The 18,820-nt window shown below is 43.9% G+C and overlaps 1 protein-coding gene across 1 annotated transcript in view; it reads right to left on the reverse strand.

The window, feature by feature from the left end:
* Nucleotides 1-18,820, reverse strand: part of ANKRD29 (ankyrin repeat domain 29) — a 45,136-nt gene that overhangs the window by 16,189 nt on the left and 10,127 nt on the right. The window contains exons 2-6 of the mRNA XM_022586833.3: nucleotides 18,673-18,783; nucleotides 15,104-15,202; nucleotides 11,073-11,171; nucleotides 7,649-7,747; nucleotides 3,926-4,024 (exon numbers count right to left, since the gene is read on the reverse strand). Coding sequence (XP_022442541.1) covers nucleotides 3,926-4,024; nucleotides 7,649-7,747; nucleotides 11,073-11,171; nucleotides 15,104-15,202; nucleotides 18,673-18,783 — 507 coding nt within the window. The remainder of the gene's footprint in view (nucleotides 1-3,925; nucleotides 4,025-7,648; nucleotides 7,748-11,072; nucleotides 11,172-15,103; nucleotides 15,203-18,672; nucleotides 18,784-18,820) is intronic.

The following is an 18,820-nucleotide window of genomic DNA, read 5'->3' on the forward strand; positions in this document are numbered from 1 at the left end:
AGGTCATACAGTTCATGAGCAAAACTAGGACTGTGTTTCATTTTCTTATCCATATCCCTGTAACTACCAAGTTGCTCACTTCCCCCATCCGCAGTCCCAGCCCCGAGACGTGGCTCTGGCTTCCTAGCTGGCTCTTAGAATCCTCCTGTCCTGCTCAGGAGCCCGGGCCCTGTATCGGAGCCTTGTTCCAGTTCCCAGTCACTGATCACCATGCCCTGCAGCCTTCCAGGCCTTATGGGCACTCTGCCCAGGCCACAGGGCGTCCTCTGGCGGTCAACACGGCTTTTCTGAGAGTAGAGGGCATGCAAGCAGCAGGGCCTCCCTACTGTGGTCCGCTCCCTTCTCAGAACCCTCAGGACACTGCACCCATCTGCTGACTCTATGTTGCCCGTTGCCCACCACTGGGTTGCCCTCCAAGCTTACAACCTGGGAGAAAGGATACTGTCTGGGTCCCAGCATCTCTGCATACAAGTCCAAACCAAGGCTTCTGATAGAGAAGGCATTTTATAAGATGGCGTTTCGGTCAGGCTTCAAAGAAATGCTGATTAGCATATTAAGAGGACTAGACAGAGATGAGTGATGACTGGCCAACCTCAGCCCCAGGTAAACAGAGCCCGACCTTCGCCACTCTATAAAAGCATCATGTTAATGGACTGCGTGAGTTGAGCTGGGAAAAGTATATGTCAAAGCATTTTGTTGGTAGGAAAACAGACTAACTAGCCATCTCAGCTAGTGATTAAAAAGGTTTGAGTCATATCAACTCCACTTGGTGAGGACACATAGAAAGAACTGAAAATGAGGTTTTAAATGACGGTGGATTTCAATTATGTCTGTGACTCTTGACCTCTTTATTCAGGACAGCTTAGAAGGGAAAATTTTCAAGTTTCAAAACAGTAATTTAGTCTTTCCAGGGATAAAAAATTAAAAAGAAAGAAAGAAAAAAAAAAGAAATTAGTCATTCCAAAATCTGCCTATGGCTTGCTTTATGCATATGATTCCTTCTACAAGAGTACTAAGAAGGTTTTCAGTTAGTTCTTCAGTGATAGAATTACAAGGAAAAGTCATTTCTACTACCGTTCAGGTTCCCTGAAGCTCAGATCAAATGTTAGCTGAATAATTTCAATGCAGCTTCATTCACATCCTGGCACAGTGTACCATAAAATGTCAGGACTCCTTGGAATGGCGAAGCAAAAATTAGAAATCAGATTTATCTAAAAATACTAAGAAATTAAACCAGGCAAATATCCTTGTCCTTATTTTGTAAATTCAAGAATTTTCTGACAATGATTAAATGTGGCAGCTGAGATTTCAGAATAAAACATTGGCTTCCAGATGTCCTACCTATATAACCGTCTACCACGTACAGGCCATTTTAATGGAAACTTTTAATTAGACTTTTTTTTTTTAACCTCTTCATAACTTGTGACAAAGTCAGCTGGGGTTGATATCACTTTTGCTGTATTTCTGACACTTTTTGTTTTCTTGGAATGGAATTAAACATGCAAAGTTTACTCTTTTACAGAAGACAGAAGAACTTGGACTAGTCTGACCTGGCTAGAGCACCTTTAACTATAAGCTTGTGGTAGTAAAAAGATTATGGTGTGAGGGTACAAAGGGGTTACTGGCACTCTATGAAAAGGAAAAATTTCATCGCTTTTCCCCCCTAAAGCAATTCGTATTTTATAAAACACCTCTCCCTAAATAACAATCTTTTCAGATCTGGACACTCACAATTCCAAACAGATGCATTAGATGCAGTTGTTGGAAGGGCATGTCACTTGCTCCTTGAGCTAAGGGTGGGCTCCTCCCGTTCCCAGGCTGGGTTGCCTACTTTGCCCAGGTTATCCTCACTCCTGACGGATGAAATACAGCTGCGGCGTGTTGTGGCTACGTTGCGGAGCACAGGCTCCGGACGCGCAGGCTCAGCGGCCATGGCTCACGGGCCCAGCCGCTCCGCGGCATGTGGGATCCTCCCAGGCCGGGGCAGGAACCCGTTTCCCTTGCATCGGCAGGCGGACTCTCAACCACTGTGCCACCAGGGAAGCCCTGATGGCTTACTCTTCAACTTCTTGGCTTTAATGCCATCACACTACTCAATTTAGGGTTAAATGGACATAATTCAGGCATCATTTGAAATATGATCTCTTATGTCAACTTGGTCTTTTACAAACAGTACCTCAGGCATACAAATAATGCATCTTTACAACCAGAGTTTTTGAAGTGCCAGATGTACAGAGAGACTTGACCATTTCGATAATCTCTCATTTCTAAATTCACAGTGGTACCCTCAATAATGGCCTCCAAATCAAACTTAAGCAATCTAAAATAAATTCCTTTCATTAATTTTCAAAGATGAAGACTCTGATTCAGAATCAAACAATGATTTCGAAATGAGAAGGACCAACAAGAAAATACTAAATTCCAATTCCCAAATGTCAACATTGGAAGGTATGGAAGTGCTATTTTTTTCTAAAAGCATCCTTTCCCAGGAGTATTACTGGGGCCATCCAAACCTATAACATCTTTAAAATTCTAAAATTATGATCTTATATTCATAGCAGTGTCTGTCACATGACAAGTGCTCAAGAAATACAGAGTGAACATTGAATAAAACAATTATCAAGGGGCTTCCCTGGTGGTGCAGTGGTTGAGAGTCCGCCTGCCGATGCAGGGGACACGGGTTCGTGCCCCGGTCCGGGAAGATCCCACATGCCGCGGAGCGGCTGGGCCCGTGAGCCATGGCCGCTGAGCCTGCGCGTCCGGAGCCTGTGCTACGCAATGGGAGAGGCCACAACAGTGAGAGGCCCACGTACCGCAAACAAAAAACAAAACAAACAAACAAACAAAAAAAACAATTATCAAAATTTGGGAACTTGAAGATATTATCAGGATCATTTTGTCCAGCCTTCTAATTTTCAGATAAAGTAACAGAGGTCCAGAGAGGTTAATTTACTTGTTCAAAACCACACAGCTAGTTAGTGGCAGAGTTGGATCTAAAGCTCAGGATTCCTGACCTCCAATCTACTTTGCCCAAAGGCTCTTTCTTTTCTCACGTTCCTTATGCACTTGGATTTCTAAAGTCTGAAGAAGCCTGTGGCCAAGAGCTCAGGCCGACCTTAAGGTTCCTATAGCTATTCACTAATGAGAATACAGGTCTTCCCATATCAGGCCACATGACAGTGGGAATCTGCCTGCATGTCATTTACTGGTAAGTTATCAGCTTGACTTTTCCCTAGAAAACTACCTTTAAAGTACTGTTACCTTAATCTGAAATGTTTCGTTAAAAACAAATGGATTAGTGCAGAAATAGTTATGAGAGGCTAATTATAATACCTTACATTTGGATGGCTCTTTACCATTTATAAATGTGGCCTGTATTACCTTGTAGTCCTGTTCCTTTAAGTATCAGTTAATTGATTTGCCAGATAACAACTTCTTTTGGTAAATGAAGTCTCAGTGGTGTTGTAATGGTGAGAGATGAAGGTGCAGAACCCAGTAATGATTCCAAGAACATGGACTCCTCTTTGGCTCAGCACAAGAAGTGGTGGGTAAGAGATAAGGCAGCATATCAACAGAGAGACTGAGCAAGGGCAAGGCTACCTGACCCGCCTCTATTTACCTATGTCCCAGGCTAGCCTACTCTCCTGACCCCAGTACAGCCATCATTTATTTGAACAGGAGGTGGCAGAGTATGTACTTGTCCTCAGACGCCAAACATCCTGAATAGTGGTGTCAGCCTGATTTCATAGGCTTTCGGGTGAGCCCAAAGCAAAGAACAGGGAAAACCCTAATCAAAGATGAACTTTTTACCCAGAGGCAAAAGGGTTTAGGGACGCCCAGTGCTGACTGGTTATCTTAGGCACGTGCTGCCGCAGGACCGCAGGCCCGCCCCGCCTACCGCCCCATGCGCACGCGCAAACATTACCTGCCTCGGCTGGTTGACTTTTGCTCCTGAGGACAACAGTAATCGAATCACATCCAAATAACCACCTTGGGCAGCTAGGAAGAGTGCGGTGGCTCCATCCTGACAGATAGCAAATTGAAAGTGTTAACAAGTCATCTTTCACATTTATTATAAAAGAAATTAGATTTTTATTTCCTCCCCTCCCCCCTTTTAACATGTGTGGCGTTTTCTTCATTGAAGAACCATTCTAAAACATCACGCTAAGTCAGGCTGAAAGGTAAAGTTTAAAATAGACAGTTGTATAAGGATGAGTTACGACATATGTAATGACTGTTTACTCTATAAAATCTTGGTCATACAGCTTATGATACAGCTAGCTGGAAAACTCAGGTTTTCCAAATAATCATCATTTTCCTCTGTCTGCATAGGTTTCTCATTAGCTGCCTTCTGCTTTTGTTGCATGATCTCAGAGTCCACCCTCTTGTATTTAGATTTTAAAAACATACACATTTAATACAATTTTCCATTGCAGTCCTTTTGTCACTGAGAGCTAAGTGTTCATGAAAAAACAAAAAAACAGAATGAAATCTGTTAATAGAAAACAAAAAAGAAATCGCTCAAATCTATTTTGTGTGCTCTAATGAATTGGGAATGAAAAGTATCCTTTTAATTAGATATTCCCTACTCCTTTCTCTTTCGTGCTCCCTTATCCATGTTCACCCAACATGCAGTTCCTCTAAGCTTTAAAACACAAGATGCTTCCAGAATACCCACCCTGGTAAGAATGTCCATGAATTCTCTCCATGCCAGCCCAGCGGACGCCAACAATACCTATACACACAACTAAGCAGTCGTGCATAAAAAGCCCAAAGCAAGTGCTTGTTTCCAATTTTCTTTAGTTTTCTTTTTAACTGGGCCTGTACATCTTTTGGGCGTTTCTTTTTTCTTGAAGACGTATCATTGGTTAATTTCAGCAAGTACATCGGTCAGTCGAGAGCACACCTCCTGTCCAGGTGCTTACTTCACACAGACAGCATTCACAGGACAGAGTGAGCCTCATTACTTTCAGACCTAAGTGGAAAACTACTTAACCCAGCTAATTACCACCCCTCACGGTCAGGAACATTAACCACAGGATCAAAGCACCTTCCCTACAAGTCCAACCAGGCAGAGGGTGCTGAATTTCTAGTGGGGGTCAGCTGAGCTGCCAGACTGCCCTCAACGCAATCATTAAAAAAGTAATCAGCCTGTACAGATTCTTTCTTTGTTTTTGGCCGTGCCACTCGGCATGTGGGATCCTAGTTCCCTGACCAGGGATCAAACCCGCACCCCTGCAGTGGAAGCTCGGAGTCTTAACCACTGGACTGCCAGGGAAGTCTCAGCCTGGACAGATTTTTAAGCAAATGTTTGATATGGGGATACAATTTTCAGCTGTTCTTTACTGTGTTGCCACAGAAAGTCTTCCCTACTCTTAGGAATTTTCCAAAACGGATCTCCATGCATTGGATTTTTTTTTACTGTGCGTTACACATTTCTGTTCCTAGAAGTTTTCAAGAATCATTGACACTCCCTGCCCCCTGCCCTGTATTTCAACTGTTTTTAATGGAAACATTTATATTTGGACTGTTTAGGTAAGGGTAAAAGTCTTAATACAAAATGGAAGTTCTGGTGCATGAAATTTCTAGGTTACCTTATAACAGAGAGGAATTTACCATGGGAATGGGATCTCCCCAAACTCTACATTTCTAAAATTAAGTATTGCTTCAAGGAGCCTTACGGAAGAATGTTATCTAACAGTACAAAATCTATACCCACAGTCAACTTGGATTGCTGACTATTAATGGTAATGCTATGAAAACAATAACCCATTTTCCTTTTCCAAAGACAGGGGCTCTTCCTATTCAACCTGCACATATATATACTCATACACACTCTCAGATACAACTTCACTATATACAGTTGAAGAAATACAGAGCTGCAGACCCCTGTTTCTCAGATGTGGCCACATGTCAGAACCACCTGTTGCCCAAGCTGCCCTCAGAGACTCCAGTTTAGTTGGTCAGGGGTGGGCCCAGGAAGTGGAATTATTTTAATGCTCCCTGGTTCTAATGGACAGCCAGAGTTGAGAATCATTCCTTCAGACCACAGTCAAGTAGTTTAGTCACTGAACCAGGAATGCTACAGATTCACAGAGTGGTAACATATTTTGAAGTGCAAAGCCTAAGGCTAGTTTCTATGGATTTCAGAGAGGCTGGTGATTTGTCAGAGGTATCTGTGTAAACTCTGGAAAGGGTGTTCAAATGGAAAAGTTCACACCTACACATCTCTTTACACGTCTATGAAAGTATAGCACCCCTGGGCATAGGGCTCATGTCTAGTGGTACAATAGCCTAAAATATGGTTCGCAGACAAATGGAAGCAGGAATTCTTCCACTCCTCACCATGAGACTGCAAGTCACTTTATCTCCCCATATTTTATTTTTTCCTCCAAAACAAGAATGACATTTGCCATAAATTCTACGGAATTAGAGTGACCGTTAAAAATGCCTGGGTAATGTGCTAATTGCCAATTAGCGGCAAACAGACCCACACTGGCAGTGAATGGCTTTCAGGGTCAATGGCGTGCATGTATTTCAGAGGTCTTCATTCACCCATCCTCACTTCTCTTCTAAATAACTTGATTTCTCCTTTTTTGTGTTCTTCCTCCCAAATAACTCTACAACAGGAGGACTTACGTTGGTTTTCAGCAAGTCCATACACTGGGCTTGTCATGTTACAAGTAAGTATGTATCACGTTATTTTTGAAGCTCTTAATTACATAGGTACATGAAATGTATCATATGTGCAAGAGATTTAAAAGGCAGAGCAAAGATGGGTAAATAAGATTATGGGTTTCTACATAGAAAAAGCTCACCTGGTTAACTCTATCTTTTTCCTTTGATGTCTCAGATGCCACTTCTTTTTTTTTTTTAACCCATATTCAAACTGTTCTTTATTCTGCCTAACATGCATTGATACAATTGTAAGCTGAAGGTCACCAAGGAATATTTTATTGGTTCTTCTGTTCTTTTTAGATCCATGAGATGATCAGACAAGAAATTCTGGAGCAAGTCCTCAACAGGGTTGTTACCAGAGGATCCTCCCCCATCACTCATTTCATAGGTATTGAACTTTGGAAGGGTGGATAAAGTTCTCAGGAACATTTTTATTTAAATGTCATAATGCTTTTGGTCCTGGAAAAAGAATTTAATGATACAGTAGATTGACATCTTTAATGACATCTTTGATTATGATGCCAGTAAAACATAAATGCATTTATATTGTCTATGGTTGTCAAGGAGGAAAGGAGCGTATAACTAATGAGTGAAACTTCTATCTTACATCAACTTTCTCTCTTTTTTGTTTTAATACTTCTCAGGTGAGTGCTGTCCTTCTACTATCACTCATTGACCTCCCATTCTCTTAACCCTTGACATTCTGACTTCAGTACTGGTCTCTTTGGTGACCTCTGAGTGTTTTGCTCTTTTAATACATATATCCTAATGCCTAAATCCACTGGTAGTATCTTAATCACCAACTTTCTTAATTTCTGTATCATTCTACACTGTTTACAACTCCCCTGAAGTTCTCTGATAACTGTAATAATTTGCATCAGATGCCACTTCCGGAATTTAGACTGCGATGCTATTTGTGATAAGGGAATGAGCAAGTGTCCCCCCGAGAGCCCCCCTGAAACACACTCACATAAAGTTGGTCATGGATGTTGGCTCCGTGCTTCAGCAAGGTCTCCACCACCTTCATGTGCCCATACTGACTGGCGGCCAGCAGGGCAGTGCCCCCGTCCTGCGGTCATGAGAAGTATAAATGTGTTAGAAACAGTGAGAGCACAAATCTTACGAGCAGATGCTCTTCACATGGTGAGAACTTTGGAAAAGAATTTTCCATACATAATAACAAACTCACTTTTCCTCTTTTATCTCTTTTACTTTATCTTTATAATCATGACAGAGTTCATCTTAAGGGCATCATTATGTTGTGTACTGGGGTGACTTGCTTGAGATATATTACAGCTATTTGCTAAGTTATTATAATTAATTTAGAAATTTCTCATGTCAAATGCAGAATCATCTCTTTGCCTCTCAATAAAGGAAACAGAACAGGAAGTCTGTACCAATCAGTTGTGTCTTGGAATCACCAGAATCATCTCCTGTGGTCTCACCAGAGACCCAACTGACAAACATTGGCTTCTCCCCGTGGGTCCACCCAGTTGTAGGTCTCTGAGATTAAGGTGTTTTTAGGGAGTAGCCCTCTTGGGCCCCTGCCTTCATGGGATGAAATCTGCATGCACTGAAAGCGGGGATAACTGCAGCCTATTCCATGTGCTTCTCACTCTCCTGTTTTGCATTTTCCTTTGAACATGTGCCAATTTGTCCAGACCTCTTTTAAAACGTGGGCGCTAGGACTCAACAGAGCACTGCAAAGTAGATGCGGCCTGATGGGACATTCCTTGGTTCCATCTCCTCTACTTTTATCTCTGTGCCTAAATTAGAATTAGCTTTTAAGCCAACCACACCAAATACTGACTCACTGAGTTTGTGGTCAACTGAAACCCTTTTTTTTTTTTTTTTGGCTGCGTTGGGTCTTCATTGCTGCGTGTGGGCTTTCTCCAGTTGCGGGGAGTGGGGCTACTCTTCGTTGCAGTGCACGGGCTTCTCATTGCAGTGGCTTCTCTTGTTGTGGAGCACAGGCTCTAGGCACACAGGCTTCAGTAGTTGCGGCACACGGGCTCAGTACTTGTGGCTCGTGGGCTCTAGAGCGCAGGCTCAGTAGTTGTGGTGCACAGGCTTAGTTGCTCCGTGGCATGTGGGATCTTCCCGGACCAGGGCTCGAACCCGTGTCCCCTGCATTGGCAGGCGGATTCTTAACCACAGCGCCCCCAGGGAAGTCCGTGAAGCCCTTAATGGTTTTTCTCAGGTGCTGGGCTGAGGCTTTCTCTTTTCCCATCTAGGGTTGTTGTGTTGTTTCTTTGGCTCTGTGCATGGGTATGTGGACATTTGAGCCAACTGTAAACAATCGAAGAACGTGGAATCTGGTTCTAAAATACAAGTCATAGATATAAGATAGGGTGGTTTCTAAATTTGGGCATAGTGTTTATTCAAAATGGCTACCCTCGCAGCCCCACCCTCAGATTCAGTAGGTCTGGAGTGAGCCCCAGAAAGAGGCATTTGACCAGCCATGTGAGGTGACCGAGAGGTGCCAGAGGCAGGTGGGCCTCCCTTGGAGAAACACTGCTGCACATGGTCCCGCATTCACAGGCAGGCAGGGTGCTGGGGCATGCACATGGCTGAGTAAGGCTTCAGCAAGGGCCCGGCTGTGTGGTGGGAAGAGCTGCGTTTTGAAGGGTGGGGAATGGAGGAGAGAGACTGGAGGGCTGAGGCTGGTGGGGGTGGGTGGAGGTGGAGGCGGGTGGGCATTAAGAAGTTGCTTATTAAGCTATTAGCAGCAACGAGCACCAATGTTTCCAAGTTTTGTTGCGTCAATCTTCCCAGCTTTTTGCCTAATGGGTTTAGAGAACAGATAAAACATGATGATCGTCATAGAAGAGCCGATACCTTTTATTTAAAAAAACACATTTTTGGGGACATAGGTTCAATTACAATGAGAACAGTTGACACAAAGTCAGTTTGTTTGTTTGTTTGTTTGTTTTGCGGTACGCGGGCCTCTCACTGCTGTGGCCTCTCCCGTTGTGGAGCGCAGGCTCCGGATGCGCACGCTCAGCGGCCATGGCTCCCGGGCCCAGCCGCTCCGCGGCATGTGGGATCTTCCCGGACCGGGGCACGAACCCGTGTCCCCTGCGTCGGCAGGCGGACTCTCAACCACTGCGCCACCAGGGAAGCCCACAGAGTCAGTTTTGATGACAGGATCATACTAAAACTCAAAGCCTCCTGACACTGTCTTCTTCCCATGGAAAACTCTTGGCCACCTGCAGTTGACCTAATGGAAACATGTGGAACTGCTCGCCCTGGGTCCCATGTTCCATGGATTTCTGGGACAGCACAAACTGGCTCAAAGAAGAGCATTAACTTGTTAGCCAAGAAGAACGAAGCAGCCATGTGGTCACACACGATCATTTGACGTAGTTCAGAGTTGAGTCAGGTTTGTAGAACTTTTTATTTTTAGTTGTATCGCTTTTATAATTAAAAATAAAATGATATTTAATATAAAATATGTGTACACATGTATTTTGGATTACTGTACATTATATTCAGCATGTCTGGAGGCATGTACACAGTCCAACGGTAGGTTTTCGAAAGGACAGAAACCCTTTCTGAAATTCAGATCTACTTAATAGTGTTTTAACAGGAAAAAAAAAACTCCACTGGAAACCGCCTTGATATCAAAATATCACATACCGTAAATTAAGAAAACCTAAAAGTTTCCAACTAGGGCAAATTTTCAGGAATTTTTTATGACTGAAGCAATTTTTTATGACAGAAATAAGTTTTCAATTACAATGCGATGGCAGTTCAAATTCTTCTACTACAAAGCATTATCATGAAAGGTCATGCTGTGAACACAAAATTTATCTTTCTGCAGCCTCAGTTTTCTTATCCACATGTCAAACATGAAGAATCAATGACTTCTTCAAAGGAAGAACCACAGTTCCTTGCCCAACTATATAAACTGTAATCATATATATTTCAGTGAGGACATTTCAGAAAGTAAACTGTCTGCCAAACCCTCCTTAGAAATCTCTCAGATTCACTAGGATTGGCTTAATACTTCCAACAATTCCTATCATAGCACTGGGATTAGCCTTGAAGCAGAAAAAAGCATATGAAAACAGGGAGAGTTATAAAGCACCTGCTACTGTATCCATCCTGATAACAAAATTTAGTGTCCCAGAGTAGAAAGTTACCAGTACAAGAAACAATCTAAGCAATTCCTCCCACCCCGAGTTCTCCAATTGTGAGCCCAAAGTAAAAATGAATTGGATTCCTAGGACTACCCCTGAATCATTACAATTTAACCTTGTGAAACCCACCTTCTTAGGCTTGAAAATCTTGTAAAAAGCAAAGCAAAAATTCATACTATAGATGAAGAGAAATGGAAACTCATGACTGCTGAAATTCTTCAACAAGGTATAAAAGCAAGAAAATCCTCTTACTTTGGTCCTAAATTCAGTGGATGCTCCAAATTCAAAGAGAAATCTCACAACATCATTATGTCCTTGTTGAGCAGCAAAGAACAGGGCAGTTGTACCTGACTGAGAGAGAGAGACAGAGGCTGGTTTTAAAAGATATTTGGTTACATTACATTTGATTTATATGCTTGTAAACAAAACAAAACAAAATCCTTGCATATAAACTTCCAGCCTAGGAGGGGGCTATATTTGAACAGACTGTATTCCTTGTTCAGGTAAGTGACCAGTGTGGAGGCTGCTGGGTTCCAGAAATGTTAAGATGTAACAAGGTCTGGATGAGGAAACTGGGCTAGAATAGGAAAACTCTCATCTTTTTTTTTTTTTTTGGCTGCCCTGTGCACATGTGGGATCTTAGTTCCCCGACCAGGGATCAAACCTGTGTTCCCTGCAGTGGAAGCGTGGACTCCTAACCACTGGACTGCCAGGGAAATCCCTCACCTTCTTAATAGACATGAATTTTAGAGACTACCGAAGTGTGCAAACGCTATGTGTCTGGAGAGCAAACTAAAGGAAACAATGGCAGGTCCATCTTCAGGAGACAAATATTCTGATATTGCAAATTGGATTACAGATGAACCGAGGAAGTCTGCTCTAAGCGTCAGTTCCACAGCACTGCCAGGCACTCTCTTCCAGCTTCCAAAACACGCGGGGTGAGGTCAGGGCCTCTTTTTGGCTATTTTTCCAGACTGACCTGGCTCAGGGAATTCTGGGGGTCACCGGGGACCTACACGTCATCGTTATTTGCGCCACACAGGTTACCTCTAAACCCAACACACTTAATTCCTTAAGGGCCACTGTGTTCAATGCACAATAGTTTTCATCACCAAGAACATTAGTTGAGCAGTTGGAACCAAACAGATAAAGACCATAAAAACCATACTTTGGGTGGAAGTCAAACAAACGTTTCTCTTCTTCTCCCAGCTTCTCTCCGTTTTTCTTAAGAGATTTTTGTGTATGTTGAACTAGCCCTTCACAATAAAGTCTTTGAGTAAGCAGACCTGGACTGTATTGTTTTTATTAGAGAAAATCTGTCTTTTCTTTAAAGTTAAAATAAACAAAGGCTGTAAAGCAGAGAGGAAAAATAAAACGATTAGGGAAGTTTTAAAGTCGAATTCTAAAGGGGCCCAAACATCTTCCTTCCGGAAGAAAACCAGCTGCTGAAGTGAAAATGACCTAAAACAATGATTCGGTGTTGTGGAAATTACTCAGAAGGATCTGTCCGGGAGGAGACTGGATGGATCTCCTGTAGTCTCTGTACTGCTCCTCTCAAGGCCCAGGCTGGCTGATCCGGGGCTGTGGAGAACCAGTGTCCAGATGCTATCTATCAAGGGTTATTCTCCCACGGTCCACAGCCAAGGTGACACCCAGAGGGGAGAGGGAGGGACTTCTAGATGCCCCCAGGAAAATGCAGACCTTACACATGGTGTGTCTTACTTTTCTCCACTCAGGGATGGGGGTCCAGCCTGGGAGAAGGGTGTTTTGCTTGATGAAAGTTTGGTTGGTGAATCATCCTTTCTGAAACACCTGCAGGTCAGGGCCTCTGATAAGAGTGGATCAAGGAAAACCAAGCGCTCCTGTCTGGTTTGGAGCTTGCCCCTGTATGCCCACCTCGGGTCTGAGTCTCTGTGGACTGAGGTCACACTCACTCTAGGTGTAACCTTGGATGTGTCTCCACAAAGGTGAACTCACCAGGCCCTAGACTGGCTTGGAAATACATGCACCTCCCCAGGCCTGAATCTCCAGCCTCCCACTGCTCCTCTGCATCGGACTGAGAATGGATCCTCTGGCTAGATAGGACTCCTGAGACGGCCCTTGAACGATTGTGTGCACAGGCTCACATTTTAGTCCAATGTTCACCACATGTCTTTCGGAGAGAGAACATATTTAACTCATGGCTGGTCAGAGAAGCCCTTTGCAAACATGGTTTGGTGAGAATGGCTGAGGTAGGCTAGCCAGTGAGCCTAGCTAACAGTGGGTGACCCAATCCTTCTAAAAATATAATGATCTCTATGAAAATCCTATACCTTCTATAGCATCTCATCCCAAGGGAAGAAGGAAGAAGTGATTTAGGCTCAGGGCAAAACATATGGGTGTTTAAGGAATGTGGTTGGAGGTTTTGTTATGTCAGATGTAACATGGGCCTAGAAGATTTGTTCAACTGAAGCACAACCAACAGTCCCTCCCTGGGCCTAATTTAGACACAATGCAGTCTGCAACCTGGGCTTTAATGTCATATAGGAAAAAAGCAATGATTACAGTCAGCCCTCCATATCCACAGGTTCTGCATTCATGGATTCAACCAACCACAGAAAGAAATATTAAAAAAAAATTTCCACAACCGCTATGGAGAACAGTATGGGGGTTCCTTAAAAAACGAAAAATAGAGCTACCATATGATCTGCCCAGTGGCAATCCCACTCCTGGGCATATATCCAGAGAAAACCATGATTCGAAAAGATACATGCACCCCAATGTTCAATGCAGCACTATTTACAATAGACAAGACATGGAAGCAACCTAAATGTCCATCAGCGGAGGAATGGATAAAGAAGATGTGGCACATATATACAATGGAATATTACTCAGCCATAAAAAATAATGAAATAATGCCATTTGTAGCACCATGGATGGACCTAGAGATTATCATACTAAGTGAAGTAAGTCAGACAGAGAAAAACAAACATATGATATCACTCATATGTGGAATCTAATTAAAAAATGATACAAATGAACTTATTTATAAAACAGAAACAGACACAGATTTCGAAAACAAACTTACACTTACCAAACGGTGGGGGGGGAGGAATAAATTAGGAGTTTGGGATTAACACATACACACTACTTTATGTAAAATAGATAACCAACAAGGACCTACTGTACAGCACAGGGAACTCTACTCAGTATCCCGTAATAACCTATACAGGAAAAGAATCTGAAGAAGAAAGAATATATGTATATGTATAACTGAATCACTTTGCTGTACACCTGAAACTAACACAACACTGTAAATCAACTATACTCTAATAAAGTTTTTTAAAAAAAGAAAAATTCCATAAAGTTCCAACTTGCCATGCACCAGCAACTATTTACATAGCATTTACATCATATTAGATATTATAAGTACTCTAGAGATGATTTAAAGTACATGGGAGGATATGCGTAGGCTATATGCAAATACTATGCCATTTCACATAAGGAACTTGAGTATCTGCAGATTTTGGTATCCACGGGGGGTCCTGGACCCAAACCCCTGCGTATTCGGAGGGATGACTGTACTCTAGTCCTTTTTAACAATTCACTATTGTGAGAACTTCACATCTCTGTCACTGGCGTTATTCTTTTTTTTTTTTTTAACATCTTTATTGGAGTATAGTTGCTTTACAATGGTGTGTTAGTTTCTGCTTTATAACAAAGTGAATCAGTTATACATATACATATGTCCCCATATCCCCTCCCTCTTGCATCTCCCTCCCTCCCACCCTCCCTATCCCACCCCTCTAGGTGGTCACAAAGCACCGAGCTGATCTCCCTGTGCTATGCGGCTGCTTCCCACTAGCTATCTACCTTATGTTTGGTAGTGTATATATGTCCATACCACTCTCTCACTTTGTCCCAGTTTACCCTTCCCCCTCCCTGTATCCTCAAGTCCATTCTCTAGTAGGTCTGTGTCTTTATTCCCATCTTGCCCCTAGGTTCTTCATGACCACTTTTTTTTAGATTCCATATATATGTGTTAGCATAGGGTATTTGTTTTTCTCTTTCTGACTTACTTCATTCTGTATTACTTCACTCTGTATGACAGACTCTAGGTCCATCCACCTCACTACAAATAACTCAATTGCGTTCCTTTTTATGGCTGAGTAATATTCCATTGTATATATGTGCCACATCTTCTTTCTCCACTCAACTGTCGATGGACACTTAGGTTGCTTCCATGTCCTGGCTATTGTAAATAGAGCTGCGTTATTCTTATTCACGTGCAAAACCTGACTTACCTCTCTCTGGAGATTGATGTCAGCTCCTTGCAGGACGAGCTCCCTCACACAGCCTATGTGGCCAGCATAGGAGGCGATCATGAGGAGTGTTGTGCCATTCTGGGTGGGGGAGAGACAGATGCGCAGTCAGGCCACGTGACACCAGAGAGGTGGCCTGGAGAAGATGCCGCAGACGTCAGCTCCTCCCAGGACACGTCCGAGCTGAGCGCAACATCTCCCGCAGTAAATAAAAGTGTCTCGTGAATAATCTTATAATGCAGACCAAACAGGAAAAAGCAAAGTGACAAATTGCTGAGGCTGGAATTTTCAGTTCAAACATTCACTTACTTCCATTACCCTCAGACACGCAGTCCAAGTGAATCATGGTTACTGCATTTTGAGGCAGCAGTGATGTAGTGGCCTCGTTTTATGATTCCTGAGCCAAAACACTGTTATTAATGCAAAAAAGTGGGTTAAGTGGTACTAGTTGGTTTTCTGAGTTTAGAATTCTTTATTTTCAAACGGATTCGGGTAAAGATGCAACGAGAGACTACAGAAGTGAGAGTCAGGAGCCCCGGGGCCCATCTCTGTCATCAACCAGCAGCGTAACCTGGGGCACACTGCTCACAATTCCTGGGGCTCATTTAGTTCAGGTTTAAAATGAGGAGCTGGATGATATGATTGCCAAGGTCCCTGCCAGCTTTAAGATTCAAGGACTTGAGACGTACCACCTGATATTCCAATTCAAGTGGACTTTTGTGGTTTAATTTACATTTGTTTTCAAGGGCTCGAAACTGTAATCTGAACCACCTCTTCTGTGTGGTCAGCAGCCTGCTTCTGTGGAGAGGATAAGAGAGAGGCAGACGGCTCTGCCTGTGAGGAAGCCTCACGAGGTACAGGGTGGTGATTCTTAGAAGCCTCGTGCTATATATTCAATACGTCTGTGGGATTTTGTAGGAAGGCAGTGTAGTTGAGTGGTCACTGATGGTATGATTCTGGGCTGGTTATCTGAGCTCTCAAAGGCTCATTCACCTCATCTGTAATGCGGAATGGTAAAAGCATCTGCCTGATTAAATTAAATGGGGAAAAGCAATAATTCAGGCGATGTGCTTACCTTAGTAATGTTAAATATTCAGTAAGAGTTAGATGTTAAAATAATATTATGATGCCTCAGTAAATGTTAGATTATTATTTGGTTTTTGTTGACTCGTGTGAAAGACGATCCTAGTTTGGGGAAAGTCTTGTTTGCTATAAGTAAAAGTACAGGTAGAATCGAGAAGAGCTAGTGGCTTCACAGAAGTGCTTTATGATACTCTTCTACCCCACGTGACCGCATTTGGTATTTGAATGTAAGACCTTCATGTTGGCTGTACCACCTATCATTCAGGGGGACTTATTCCTCCGTGTTTTTCAAGATTAGAGTAGCAAACTTGGAGTTACCAACTTCCTCTTGAATGTGAGAACATTTTTATTCAGCATTCAGACAGAAGACTCCTTGATTTAAAGCCAGTCTGAACAGGCAAGCTATGAATGTATCCTTTGCATGAGAGATGAGAAAATTTTTTCATCATGGGTCACACTGGTCTCAAAATACAAATCAATCATGAGCTACAGGAACCCCAGAGCACTTAACTTGGATATTTTAAAAAGAAAATAAAAAACAACAGGCTCATCTATTTTACAGTAAGGGAAGATGAAAGAAACAAATAACCAAAATGCTCCTTTATACATTGTATTTCACTTCTACATCATGGTCGACTGAGGAAATGTCAGAGGTTGGGACAAAGGAGGAATAGAATACAAAGCCCGCGCGCCTAGAGCCCCTGCTCCGCGACAAGAGAAGCCACCGCAATGAGAAGCCCGCACACCGCAACGGAGAGTAGCCCCCGCTCGCCGCAACCAGAGAAAGCCCGTGCGCAGCAACAAAGACCCAACGCAGCCAAAAATATAAACAAACAAATTAATTAATTTTAAAAAGAGGAGGGATCTGTGGATGTATTAAGCTACACAAAGCTGGAAGTCAGGAGAAGGTCATAGGGGGTGTCTGAAAAGGGGTGACTTTAAGAAAAAGGAGTAAAGTGGTCATCAACATGGTCAGTGGGTGAGGCCACAATGAAAACAGGCATTCCCACTCCAGTTCTGTCCAGTGTGGCACTGCTGCCCAGCGAGACCCAAGTAAGACCCGACGACCAGTTCACAGATGCCCAAGACCCCATATCAGTTTGGGTCCTGGCAAAGAACAGATGGTACATTCAAACTGGGATAACTGGACGAAAGTTTAATAAAGAGACTATTTATAAGGCTATGCTCTGGATGTAGGGAAACTACAAAGAACAGTACTGGGAGCGAGTAACAGCGGAGCTGCACTGCTAGCCCAGGCCCGAAGGCTTGAGGGACAGGTGGTGGCTCCCAGGACGGAGAGGGTGAGAGTCCTGCTGCCAGACAGGATGGGGGGGGTCTAGACTCCCCAACATCCCTGTCCTCCCTCCCTCTGATTCCTGCCAACGCTCCCACTGGCCAAACCCTACTGGAGGCCAGAGGGAAGCCAGTCCCCTGGGGCAGGCCAGACAGCTCCAACCCTGGGACACAGAGCAAACTGGAGAAAGTTACAAGTGGGTCTGGAGGTGCACCCCAAGCTGTCCTGCACTGACGCCCGGTGGCGGGGGGGGGCAAAGTGGAGCAAATTTTGATACCTCGCTTGGGCTGGTGGCTGACATCACCTACCAAATTTGCGCAATAAAAAATGGAAATGGCACACCCTGTTATCAGGAAAACAAGAAGGCTCCTGTGAACACATTTCTATTTAATCCCTAAAATCAAAACATCTCCTCTCTCCTCACCTGAGGTCCTCTTAGTCCCCAGAGATGCGACATTCTGCTGAGAACAGAGAAATTGCCGCCTCTAGCCGGGGAAGGAAGGGCTCTCGCAGTGATGCCTGAAAGTAGGCGGGAGGACCTGTTTTTATTTCCCCTTCACTGCCGATGAGGGTATTGGTGTTTGCCAAGGTAAGGAAGGGATAAGAGGCTGGGTGGAGGCTTCCATCTCTCAGTAGAAAAAACCCAACTCCCACATCCGCGGCAGCCCCCTTCCGTTCTGAATCATCTCCCCCTTTTCTTCTTGGACTTGGCCGATTCTGATTCCCAGTGACGTGTCTCTTCCCCTATTGTGGCCCCTCCTGTTTTATGCAGGTAATGGCTTTCCCAGTTTTTTTTTTTTTTTTTTTTTTTTTTTTTGCTGTACGCGGGCCTCTCACTGTTGTGGCCTCTCCCGTTGTGGAGCACAGGCTCCGGACGCACAGGCTCAGCGGCCATGGCTCACGGGCCCAGCCGCTCCGCGGCATGTGGGATCTTCGCGGACCGGGGCACGAACCCGCGTCCCCTGCATCGGCAGGCGGACTCTCAACCACTGCGCCACCAGGGAAGCCCCCCAGTATGTTTTGAAGTTCCCCGTGGTACTTCGGACTTTTTGAAAAGGATGAAGCAAGCAAACACATGGAAAAGCAGACAAGCACTGTGAAGGAAGGGTACTCAGCAGGCCAGCGGGGGACGGCGAGCTCCCAGCATGCGTGTACCGAATGGACCGGTCCGTACACTGTCCCTGCAGTCCACGTCCACTCGGCCGCTGTTCAGCAGCAGCCTGAGCAGAGCCAAGTTGCCCCTCCTCGCTGCCCAGAACGCCGCGTTGGCAAGTGGGGTTTCCTTCTGCAGAAGCAAAACAAAACAGAATCTTAAAATCGAT

This window comes from Delphinapterus leucas, chromosome 14 (assembly GCF_059928025.1).
Source record: "Delphinapterus leucas isolate spDelLeu-1000000601 "Yukka" chromosome 14, BTC_Dleu_Yukka2, whole genome shotgun sequence".
Taxonomy (NCBI): Eukaryota; Metazoa; Chordata; class Mammalia; order Artiodactyla; family Monodontidae; genus Delphinapterus; species Delphinapterus leucas.